Below are 11,266 nucleotides of genomic sequence, written 5' to 3' on the forward strand. Positions count from 1 at the left end.
AAAAGTAGACATTCTGACAACAGATCCAAATTTTTTCCTTTGAATTGGTTTTATCTTGCTTAGCTGGATTGTGGTTCCTTGGTAACCTCACAGCTCCACCTGCAGGTTAAGGATGGTTTTAAGTCCATTACAGACTTGAACAAGTACTCTTGATTTCTGTTGTGTGAAGTCACCATCTGGTGACAGATGTGGGTAATGACAGGTGAGGAGATCTTAATGGCTGCACAGCACTTTATGCTGCTGCTCATTACAACGAATCGGATGACTATTAATTCTTTTAAATGTAGAAATGTAAAATCGGCAGTCGAGATCGATACCCAGTGACATCATATTCTGTTTTTTACTCTAGGGGTGGTGGTGTTGGCCTGGTTCTGGCCTGCGCTGGTTTCGGCATGCTCACTGAACCCATCATGGAGCTGCACAATCAGAAAGGCTATTTTCTTCACCACATCATCTTTGCCTGCTGCACTCTGATTTGCATCATCTGCATTCTCCTGTTGCCTGAGACGCGCTACCAGCCTCTCCCTGAGACGTTAGCAGATGGTGAAAACTACACCCGTCAGCCGTTGCTGCACCCGAGGAAGCCGGGAGAAAAGCGCCTGCTGCTCACCCAGTCTGACAGCACCAGGGACTACACCAGAGTCCATGACACGCCGCTTCACGAGGCGGCCAACATCGCCGCGTCCACCATGGAGTCCACCGCCTCTTCGGCTGTTGATTTGACCGTTCCGATGGCTGGAGAGGTGTCCGCTCCCACCCACGTGAAGGAACAACACCTTGAGACTCAAGACCCCAACGGTCACACAATTTCATCTCCATCCCTGGCCTCTGCAACAGCACTGAGTAAGGATGGCTTCATCCCTGCCAAAAAGGAGCACATTTTGTCTTCCAGTCCCATACACCACCCCCCATGCATCACAGATCCTCTTCTAGCTGATGCAGAAGAACTTTCTGCAGTCCTCGACTCAGCTGAACCACAGATGGACTGTAAACCTCTTGAAATAAATGATGCAGTTCCTTCCCTGACGAGTGAAAACAACTCAGGCCCGGTTGCTTCCCTGGACTCCTCTCCCCCTCTTACACCAAGAACTGCACCTGCTTCTTTGGTGATTTGCACAACCCCCATCATTGAGCCACCTCCTAGCTCCACGCTGGAGTCTCCAGACCTGCAGGATCATCATGCGATCATCACAAAGTGTCATCCAGCTCCAACAGAAGATGCTAACATACCAGACTCCCCTTCTCCACCTTTGCATGATAGCCTTCCTCCATCCCCAGTCCCCTCTCCTGTTCCTGTAGCAGACTCGGTCATTTCTGTTCCCACAACCATTCCACAGACTGATAGTCCACCTCCTTTAGGAAACTCTGATGGCTCTTCTTCCAATAGAGACTCTCATCCACCTAATTTAGATTTAGCCTCCAACAGTGATAACGATTCATCTCCTCGTCCCTCTCCTCCCCCTTGTTCAGGCGATTATTCAGCAAGACTCACGCCTCCCCCACCTGTTGACTCAGTCAACATGCCCTCGGCAGACTCTTCCACCCCGACAGCGTTTCTCCCCATTCTCCCCGTCACAGACATTGTGCAGACATCAACTCCAGAATCAACGTCCCTGAACATCACAGACAGTATGCCAGATTCAGCTGTTTCTCTGGGCTTGGATTCAAGTTCTAATGCTGACTCAGGCCTGACAGAAGCAGCTCCCGCCTCTTTAATAGACTGCACCGTGTCCTCCCCCATAGACTCTGGATTTCTCCCCGTCAGGGACGAGGAGGCGGTCAGCACAGAAAACAACACTGTCAACAGCACAGAGTCCACATGATTCTGTGTTGCAGCCAAGAAATGAAGCTTTAAGTGTTGCACCAGGTGGTCGCCAGTCACGTCTGTAACACAGGAGGAAGGGAGACGGGGGTGAGAACTCCCCTGCTCTGACTTCAGGTACCTGGGGTCGAGTAGACTTACCTTAGAGAGCTGCTTTGTGTTTCTCGTGCCCCTTCCAACTTCCTCCCCTCTTTGTGCCGTTTAGCCAACAAACGAGACCACGAGAGTGAGCGTATTCCACCGGCTGGTTTGTGATGATAAGTTTGACTTTTCAGGAATGTCACTGGAAATCACCAGCGTCCAAAAAAACCACCGACTTAAAAGAAAAGGGGAAATCACAGTTGTTACCTTTGATCACTGAGAAATGTCATCAGCACTGGAGAAGGAATGAAATTATCGCAAATAGTCAAATACAGAAACGTTGCTACTTTTGCTTCAATAAAATGTTCATATTTGTACAAAAACAATGTCGCCTTATCTAAATGGACAAAAAAAAAACACCTGAATGTTACAAACGGACTTCTTGTTGTGAAGATAAACGATTCAAATTGGTGGATTTTTGTTTCCTTATTCAAACTCAAACCAAAAACTACCCTAACCAAAACCGTCCCGTAGATGTAGTGCCAAAACATTAGAAGCATCTTTTTGGGGAAAGCCATGGAGGACGGGAAGCTGATGTCACGTCACATTGAATTTTGGGTATTTGTGCCAAATTTTTGTAAGTATAAAAATATTAAACTCCAGCTTCTAAAGTTAGGTTTAATTCAATTTCTGATGTTTCTATTTCTAAAGAAAAAAAAACAACTCATTTAATATTGTCAGTGATCATAATGTGTTTATTTGTGTAACAATTTCAGTTTATTTCAAATGAATTTGTCTCTATTGGTCCGTTTTCATCCTCCAACCCATTATTTTCCAACCGAACTGGAGCTAAGCTGGCACCAAAACCAGTCGGCATGGAAACGAGGCACTCCTGTCCCAACATGCAATCCGGCGTGACGTAACTTCTCATTCTCTAACTCAAGATTATTATTTAATATGGAAAATGAATTCAAGAGAAAAGCTGTTTTGCAATCTGATTTCCTATGAATGTGGGCTGAACTGCTTTTGTTAGCACATTTCTTAAGCAGAAAATGTTTATTTTACAATCGTTTCAGCCAATGAAAGCTATGGTATGCAATTGTAAAAGAAAAAGAGTAAATGGTAAACTAGTTGTGCAACTGGACTCAGTTTTGTTTTTAAACTCAAAGTATTATTTTTGACACTCTCCTATGGCGTGCCCTTATTGTACAGAACTATTTCTTACAGTATTTGTGACACCTCGTCGCGGTGCCACATTATCGTGTGTGGTGAGGACAAAAAGCATGAAAAAAAAGTTTGTGAATGTGTCAAAACTATAAAAAAAACATGAAAAAAATGTTTTTGAAGTGTACTCCATGGACTCCAAAAATGTTTGATGCAATTTCCAATCATCCCTAATTATGAGTGTTTTCCAGATCATCTTCTGACATTGACAGTTAACGTCTGTGCTTTTATTTAGACAGACACACTAACACACCTAATCCCATCTGTTTAAAAAATTGCAATACATGACATTTAAAAAAATTAACTTAGTATCTTTTTTCTATTTTTATTTTTTAATAAGGAAGCACTTTCTCTTCCAAAGCCTGTGTCCATTTATGGACATCAGTATACTTGACTTAAAGGGGTGGTTCAGATTTGTTTTTGAAGCGGTGTTCTGTAGGAAAACGTTATGACCTAATATCATCTTACCTGTTGTAGATAACTCAACAACCTCAATTTGGAGAAGTAGATTAGCCTTGATTGCACTGACATGCCTTAAAACTTCAAAGTAAACTCAGTCGTAAAAATGTATTACAGTTGAAGCAAACGCTTTATCATTAGCCTTTGCCCTGTTGGCGTCCAGGTCTGCAGCAGCTATTCCCACCTTTCCAGATTACCATTCATCCAGGGCATAACAGCCCTAAAAGTTTAAAACAAATCATTTTCTTGCATCTTGAAGACATTTCACCTTTCATCCAAAATGCTTCTTCAGTTCTGATCATGGGTTAGAAGTTCCAGGCTCATAAATTGTTCTAGAACAGTCACTCAACTCCCCTGGTGGTTTCACACCTTTAGGAACGTGATCTAAAACACTAATTTCCATGAACTGCTATGAAAATCTTCATTGATGGGTTTGCTTGTCAGTCTAGTCGGAGCTAATCTGTTAATCCAAACGTATTTCGGTTATTCCAGCAGCTCTCTACAGCAGGTAAGATAATCGTTCCTGACATTTCCACCAAACCTCACTTTAAAACACAGGTATTACTTGACAGATGTGAAACTTTTGAAGTTTAATGTTTGCCAAAAGAAGGACATGTGATTATGAATTAGCCACCGTTTACAGCAAGCCTCACAATAATCATCAGTAATAATAATTTAGTACTTTATAAAACTCAGAGACCACTGAATGACATCTTGTCTTTCCAAATGTGATAAAACTCATATGTCCAGGGAGTACTGGTCATCCATCAGTGTGTCGTTAAGGTGTCAAACACATTTAATGTTCTGCAATCAGATGAAATATACTCCAAAATTAAGTCTGCACAGTAAAACACTGCTACATCTTTTAGCATATTTTATGGATTCATGTGTTTCTCAAATGCAAAATGGATAAAACTGTTCACTTTTGGTTGTTGTATATGTGCCACAAACTGCCACTATTATTAAATATAATCAATGGTTTAGTGCTATACGTAAATGCTGCGCCCAAGCTTGCTGCACATCAAAGCACAACGAACAGCAATCATTAGGTGTTATAATTGGCGTTTTTATGTGGAAAAACAATAAAAAAAGGGAAAATCATTTGGGATTTAGTAGTTTATCTAAAAGGTAGTGACTCGTTCTCTTCTGCAACAGAATCCCGTGACAGGGAGGATGTTAGTGCTGGATTTCGTAAGGAATCAGTCAAATGAGCGTGCTATTGCAAGTGTTAGTGTTTGTCTCAGTGTGTGTACGTGAGCATTGAAGCTGTGTTTGTTCAACACCTCGTGCAAGATCTGTGACCAAGCACACATTTAGTGTCTCCTCTGAGAACTGTTACTTCACCTTCTGCCACACAGCTATTTCAGCGCTGGAGGGGCCACATCTCATCCATGCTCTCAATTTAGATATAAAAATTTTTCATAAATGCTACATTACCACCAGCGACAGGGTAGATTGACAGACATTTGTGTTTTGCGGAGGGGAAAGACAAGTTGAGGGTTTAAAAAAATGAAGGATCAGAAATCCTAGCACAGACTGGTGGAGCTAGTTTTGGAGAGGAGGCAGAAACGCTGCACACATTTCAGGTTTTGCTTTCTCTCAGCCGTGCAGATTTGAATGAATGTAACAACCATGGATTGTACACTTGTTTGGTTTCATTTTGTTATTTTAACAGGCATATTGCACTTGTATATAAGCCATACCTGTTGTTAAAATAAACCATTATTTATTGATGAAGCTGGCTCTGAGGGATCTGTTGAATATTTAGCCGTTTTTTTTTCTTTTGAGATATTAAAGATCTTGATCTCATGAAAAATAAGTATTTTTCTTGTAAATTATTGCATTTGCAGCTAAGAACTGATTATCAACCAAGCAGAGCAGAAAATGATCAAATATATTCAAAATCAGCTCATTGCTGTACCAGATGGACCTATTGAGTGAAGACGAGTGATGTTTTTTGTTCATATGTCACTGAATTTATCACAGAACCAATTAAACAAAGGGGCTAACAAATGTCCAGACTCTGATACTTTATTGTTTTTGGTCTTTTATTTGGGCAAAAAGCAAATATTTAAATGCAAAAATTTATTTTTGAGTAAATACAAAAATAAAACAATGCAGGCAAGTCAGACTACAAACTTTGTGCCAGAAAGCTGCAAAAATTGTTGAATAATAAATAAAATCCGTCGTTATTTGTGGAGATTACATGTTTTGTGATGATTTTTGTTTAGACATGTTAATGAAAATGTATTTATTTGCTTGTGTCATCATCCAGACTGATTTGTTTGACATTGTACTGATCATGTGCAGAACAGTCTCGATCCTGCAAAAAGAGGCGAAATTTTCCATGTTTGGGACAGGGTGGTGTCACGGGGTGCAGGGGTGGGTGGGTGATGCGGCAGGATCCTCCGCTATACTGCATCAAACCGGACAGCTCCTATTGGCTGGAGCGGATGCTGCGACGCGCTTCGCGTCATCCGATCAGCAGTGCGTCCATCCTGCTATTTCATCGGCACTCCACTGAAATTAAACAAGTGCTGAATCTGAGAGAGACAACAACAAACCGACGGAACGAGAAAAGGAAGCACCGAGTCCGCATCTGCAGCTCAGCATGAGGGAAATCGTTCACATCCAGGCTGGACAGTGTGGAAATCAGATCGGGGCGAAGGTAGATTATTATTATGATTACTATTCTTTATATGGGGTAAAACTGCGTGTTTGACTTTATTAACAGTTGACAAAGTCAAGTCGTTAAAATCATTAAAAAAAAGTTTAAAACTGCTGAAGCAGCTGTGTTGAAGGGTGGGGTTCAGTTCGTCTGGTCCAGCGGCTGCAGCGGTGTGGCCCCCAGCTGAGTCCAAAAGCTGACGCACATGCTCCAACATCGTTTTCTGATCGTGCATGTTCTTTAAATCGCTCCCAAACAGACAATCCTACACATATTTGTCTCATGTTAGTTCTGGGAGGTGATAAGCGATGAACACGGCATTGACCCTACCGGCAGCTACCAAGGTGACAGTGATCTGCAGCTGGAGAGGATAAACGTCTACTACAATGAGGCGTCAGGTAACAAAGCCTGTTTTGCATCCAACACTGTTGACACGATCATTGCATGCTTTTAGCTGCACATAACTCGGATAAATACAACATTTCCATATTTTAGTTGAGCAATATTTTAAAAAATGGTAAAAATAGGACAATGAGCTTGCTAAAATCTCTCTCTCTCTCTCTCTCTCTCTCTCTCTCTCTCTCTCTCTCTCTCTCTCTCTCTCTCTCTCTCTCTCTCTCTCTCTCTCTCTTTAGGGAGCACAGGTATCTGCAGTCTCTGCTGACTTCAAGCAATTTTCCTCAAGTATCTTTGGATGTGCATGGCATGTTTAGTTCCAAATGCATCTTTCTTTTATGTTCTGCTTCTAATTGGAGATTGAAGTTGCAATTTTTGGTTTTCATAATTCAGGATTTAGACAAATCAAACATCTCATTTACGCCTTGCAATGAAATTAAACACAGCTGTCTTGTTTATCCTTGGCGTGCATGCTGATCCGTTTGTTTTGAACGCATGGGGAAAAGAGCATATAAATGCCTAAAATAAGATAGATTATTAGGGTTTTGCAACATTTAGTTCAGCAGTGAAGAGGACTGCTGAACGTTTGTCTGAATTCACTCTGCAGAGATCAGCACATTGAAAAGCCCCCTGGTCCTGAAGAAGCAGCACAGCATGCTGCAGCAATTTGCTTGCAAGAAGTGACAGCCCCACTGAATCAAGAAGATAAAAGTTATTAAAAAAATAAACTGTCTTGACAGGATTTACTTTTAAAATGCAATGCAAGAAAATGAAATAAATAAATGCATTCATAATTTTTCTTCTCTTTTCTGTAAAGGCAGCAAATATGTCCCACGTGCCATCCTGCTGGATCTGGAGCCTGGGACCATGGATTCTGTACGCTCTGGGCCATTTGGACAACTCTTCAGACCTGACAACTTTGTCTTTGGTGAGGGAGGGTGGGGGTGGGGGGTTAATCTAAATGCAATCACTCATCTTGAACCGGCTGCACATGCAGCATTAAGTCAGCAGCTGCTGTCACATCCTGTAAATCAGTTCCTTAGATTCACCAGACAGCCCCACACATCTCTGTAATGTAATAATACACCGCTTCTGAAGCATCTAACTAATATGTCACTATTATGGGATGCTCTGTCTACAGGCAGCAGCTCTGACTCTGATGTGCCTGGAGACCTTAATAAATATAATCTCCCCTCCAGAAAACATGAATGTATGATTTGTGTAGAAACACGCTGAAAGTAAATGTAGCCAAGTTGGCCAAGAAGTTAGTTCCTCTGCCTAATTTCTTTAGGTGTCAACAATTAAGTAATAAATCATCGGAACCAGCAAATAATGCAATTGCCAAATAATTTTCAAATATAGCAATAAAAAATTATGACATGTGTAAAGTAATTTTTTTGCTCACAGTGACGAGACTTTGCTGTTCTTCTTGTGTTTTGAACACAGCGAAGGTGTTTTCATATAGTAACATGCTAATGTACGATTTGTAATCATAACTTCAGTCCCAAATGGACATGTTTTTGACCCAGGATTAACATTAAATATAATGTTAGCTTCATCTGTGTTGTTCTGTGTTGACATACAAGCTACAACAATGGAACGCATTTCAATTACAGGATAAACACAGCATTATGTAGATCATTTGCACTTGAACATCATATCAAAGATCAATTACAGTCAAAGACAAATTTTAAAATCATGTTTTGAACAAACAGTCTGAATAACCGTTAAAGCTAGCTCTAATGCTACTCCCAAAAACCAGGGTTCAAATTACGGGGGAGCCACGGGGAGCAAGGCTCCCCCAAAAGGGTGATGGGCTGCCCCAGAAGGCCTCAACAACACACCCAGGGGAGCTTGTAAGTATTTGGAGCCCTGCCGGAAATTAATGAGAGGGTTAATATTTCATACCAAAAATGGATTTGATCAGACAATAATCATATATCAGATCCTTAAAACACAAATATTTGTACAACCACAGCATCTATATCCTGTAACTATGCAGAATTATACAGACAGTCCAAATAAATGCACTTTCCCACATGTTATGGGGATATGACCTCACCTGTTTAGGTCGTTCTAATACCAGTGCTGAGCCCAAGGAAAACTGGTCATCCAGGTCTGGAGTCAATGTGGCAATTACAGAACACATTGCATTGCTTTTTGCTGCTTTTATTTTCTGCTTCTTAATCATCAAGCATTACTTAATTTTAACTATAAAAATTTTGAAAATCTTCCAAGTTTATGTTAGAGAATCAGACATTTTAATGACTAATGACTGGCATTATTGGATGAAGGGTCATGTTGAAATCAACATTAAAGAGATGTGGAAAGTTGGTTTTTTTATGTTCATCTGTACCTTTTGATGACTTTTGAAGATTTTCATCAATCCTTACTTTAAAGCACTTCTAGTTCAGCTGGAGTATCTAGTCTTCTCAGCAGAGTTCTTCGAGGTCAGTCTTTTAGTGACTTTTGTTTATTTCTATGTAAAGGTCTCAACACATCCTTTAACGGGAGCTTTTTAGGTAGAGCACCGTGAATTCTGAGATGTTTTCATGATTATTATCTACTATACCGACTACCAGAATCTTGTTGTGGCTGCAACATATGCAATGCAAATGCTTACCGATTAAGATTTGGTTATTTAATGCCACAGTCTCTTGAGCTTTTATGGATGTCTTCAACGGTAAAGATGGGTTTGATTAGCCTGTCTTCCTTTAAAGCCTCCTAAATCCATTTGGTCAAACTCTTTTGCAGGTCAAAGCGGGGCAGGAAATAACTGGGCCAAGGGGCACTACACAGAGGGAGCCGAGCTAGTGGACTCAGTCCTGGATGTCGTGAGAAAGGAGTCTGAGAACTGTGACTGCCTTCAGGGTTTCCAGCTCACCCACTCCTTGGGTGGAGGCACAGGTTCAGGGATGGGCACGTTGCTCATCAGCAAGATTCGTGAGGAGTATCCCGATCGCATTATGAACACCTTTAGCGTCATGCCCTCACCCAAAGTCTCAGACACTGTGGTGGAGCCGTACAATGCCACCCTCTCCGTCCACCAGCTGGTAGAAAACACAGATGAGACCTTCAGTATTGACAATGAGGCCCTGTATGATATCTGCTTCCGCACGCTGAAGCTAACCACACCAACCTACGGAGACCTCAACCACCTGGTGTCGGCCACCATGAGTGGGGTGACCACCTGCCTCCGCTTCCCTGGCCAGCTCAACGCTGATCTCCGTAAGCTGGCTGTCAACATGGTTCCCTTCCCTCGCTTGCATTTCTTCATGCCGGGCTTTGCTCCTCTTACAAGCAGGGGCAGCCAGCAGTATCGTGCCCTCTCTGTTCCAGAGCTCACACAGCAAATGTTTGACGCCAAGAACATGATGGCAGCATGCGACCCCCGCCACGGACGCTACCTCACGGTGGCGGCCATCTTTCGTGGCCGCATGTCAATGAAGGAAGTGGACGAGCAGATGCTGAGCGTTCAGAACAAGAACAGTAGCTACTTTGTGGAATGGATTCCCAACAACGTCAAGACCGCCGTCTGTGACATCCCACCGCGAGGCTTAAAGATGTCTGCCACCTTCATCGGGAACAGCACGGCAATCCAAGAACTGTTCAGGAGAATATCTGAGCAGTTCACCGCCATGTTTCGCCGCAAGGCCTTTCTCCACTGGTACACTGGAGAGGGGATGGATGAGATGGAGTTCACCGAGGCTGAAAGCAACATGAATGACCTGGTCTCTGAGTACCAACAGTACCAGGATGCAACAGCGGATGAAATAGGAGAATACGAAGAGGATGAAATGGAAGATGAAGAGGACGTTCGACATGATGTCCGCCACTGATTATAAAACATAGACGTAACATTAAACTAATTTTAGAGTATCTAATTTCTAGGAAAGGCCAGTGAGACGATGTGAAGTAAGCTAGCAATCCAGAAATTCAATGAAACATGCACATCCTGGTGACATTTTGTTGTTTAGCTTAAATAATGCTGCTCTTAACCATTGCTTTAACTGACAAAGCTAATAAAGGGTGTTAAAACCTGAAATATGCAAGAGCTATTTCATTTTGTTTCTCAGTCGTGCTTTGCTCGTATCAGAAAAAGTACAGAAAGGCTTGTTCTTATAAAAGGTTTTGTAGAATTTGCTTCACCGTGCCTCCATGATTTGTAAATTCAATTAAAATTACAAAAATTAGGCTTCATGTCAAGTTTCTTTTTTAAATGAAATATTAGAACTAAATAACATGGTCAAAGAATCAAACTTTAAAGTCATTTAATGTTATGGGACCAACATTTCTTTTGTGTTTTGATTCAACTGTTGAAAAAGGACACATCATCATGCTGTTTATTTAACTTTCAGATCACCTTTATGGTCTGCTGAATGTTGATGGACTTTTCTTTGGTGACTGTTGACTGATGCCACTGTTCCAGCAAGTTTAAGCAACAGAGCTAATGTCTGTGGATGCAATGGAAAGCTAATGCTAATGCTAATACTCCCAAATTTAGTGTGCCAGCTTTGAAAGAAACTGGACCGGCTCTGTACCGCAAGCTTGACCCTCAGTCTACTTATTGGTCAGATCCATCTTGGATGGCTCTACCAGACATAAAAACAGGAATT

At 41.8% G+C, this 11,266-nt stretch overlaps 2 protein-coding genes across 2 annotated transcripts in view; both read left to right on the top strand.

The window, feature by feature from the left end:
• The window catches only part of LOC107383925 (solute carrier family 22 member 23), a 42,510-nt gene extending 40,136 nt beyond the window's left edge, over positions 1-2,374 (top strand). Inside the window, exon 10 of the mRNA XM_015956825.3 lies at positions 350-2,374. Coding sequence (XP_015812311.3) covers positions 350-1,823 — 1,474 coding nt within the window. The 3' untranslated portion in view covers positions 1,824-2,374. The remainder of the gene's footprint in view (positions 1-349) is intronic.
• A 3,685-nt stretch (positions 2,375-6,059) lies between these two features.
• Positions 6,060-10,695, top strand: LOC107383927 (tubulin beta-2A chain). Its single transcript, XM_054740688.2, has 4 exons — positions 6,060-6,254; positions 6,544-6,652; positions 7,468-7,578; positions 9,405-10,695. Exons 1-4 carry the CDS (start codon positions 6,198-6,200, stop codon positions 10,487-10,489), a joined length of 1,362 nt encoding a protein of 453 aa, XP_054596663.1. The 5' UTR covers positions 6,060-6,197; the 3' UTR covers positions 10,490-10,695.
• The last annotated feature ends 571 nt before the right edge of the window (positions 10,696-11,266 follow it).

The sequence above is a fragment of the Nothobranchius furzeri genome, chromosome 11 (genome assembly GCF_043380555.1).
Source record: "Nothobranchius furzeri strain GRZ-AD chromosome 11, NfurGRZ-RIMD1, whole genome shotgun sequence".
Lineage (NCBI taxonomy): Eukaryota > Metazoa > Chordata > Actinopteri > Cyprinodontiformes > Nothobranchiidae > Nothobranchius > Nothobranchius furzeri.

Bases quoted from the DNA above. Each gene is read 5' to 3' on its own strand.
- LOC107383927 (XM_054740688.2), top strand. From the start codon at position 6,198: ATGAGGGAAATCGTTCACATCCAGGCTGGACAGTGTGGAAATCAGATC. The intron at 6,255-6,543 runs GTAGATTATTAT...GTCTCATGTTAG, and splicing joins GAAATCAGATCGGGGCGAAG to TTCTGGGAGGTGATAAGCGA. The intron at 7,579-9,404 runs GTGAGGGAGGGT...ACTCTTTTGCAG, and splicing joins ACCTGACAACTTTGTCTTTG to GTCAAAGCGGGGCAGGAAAT.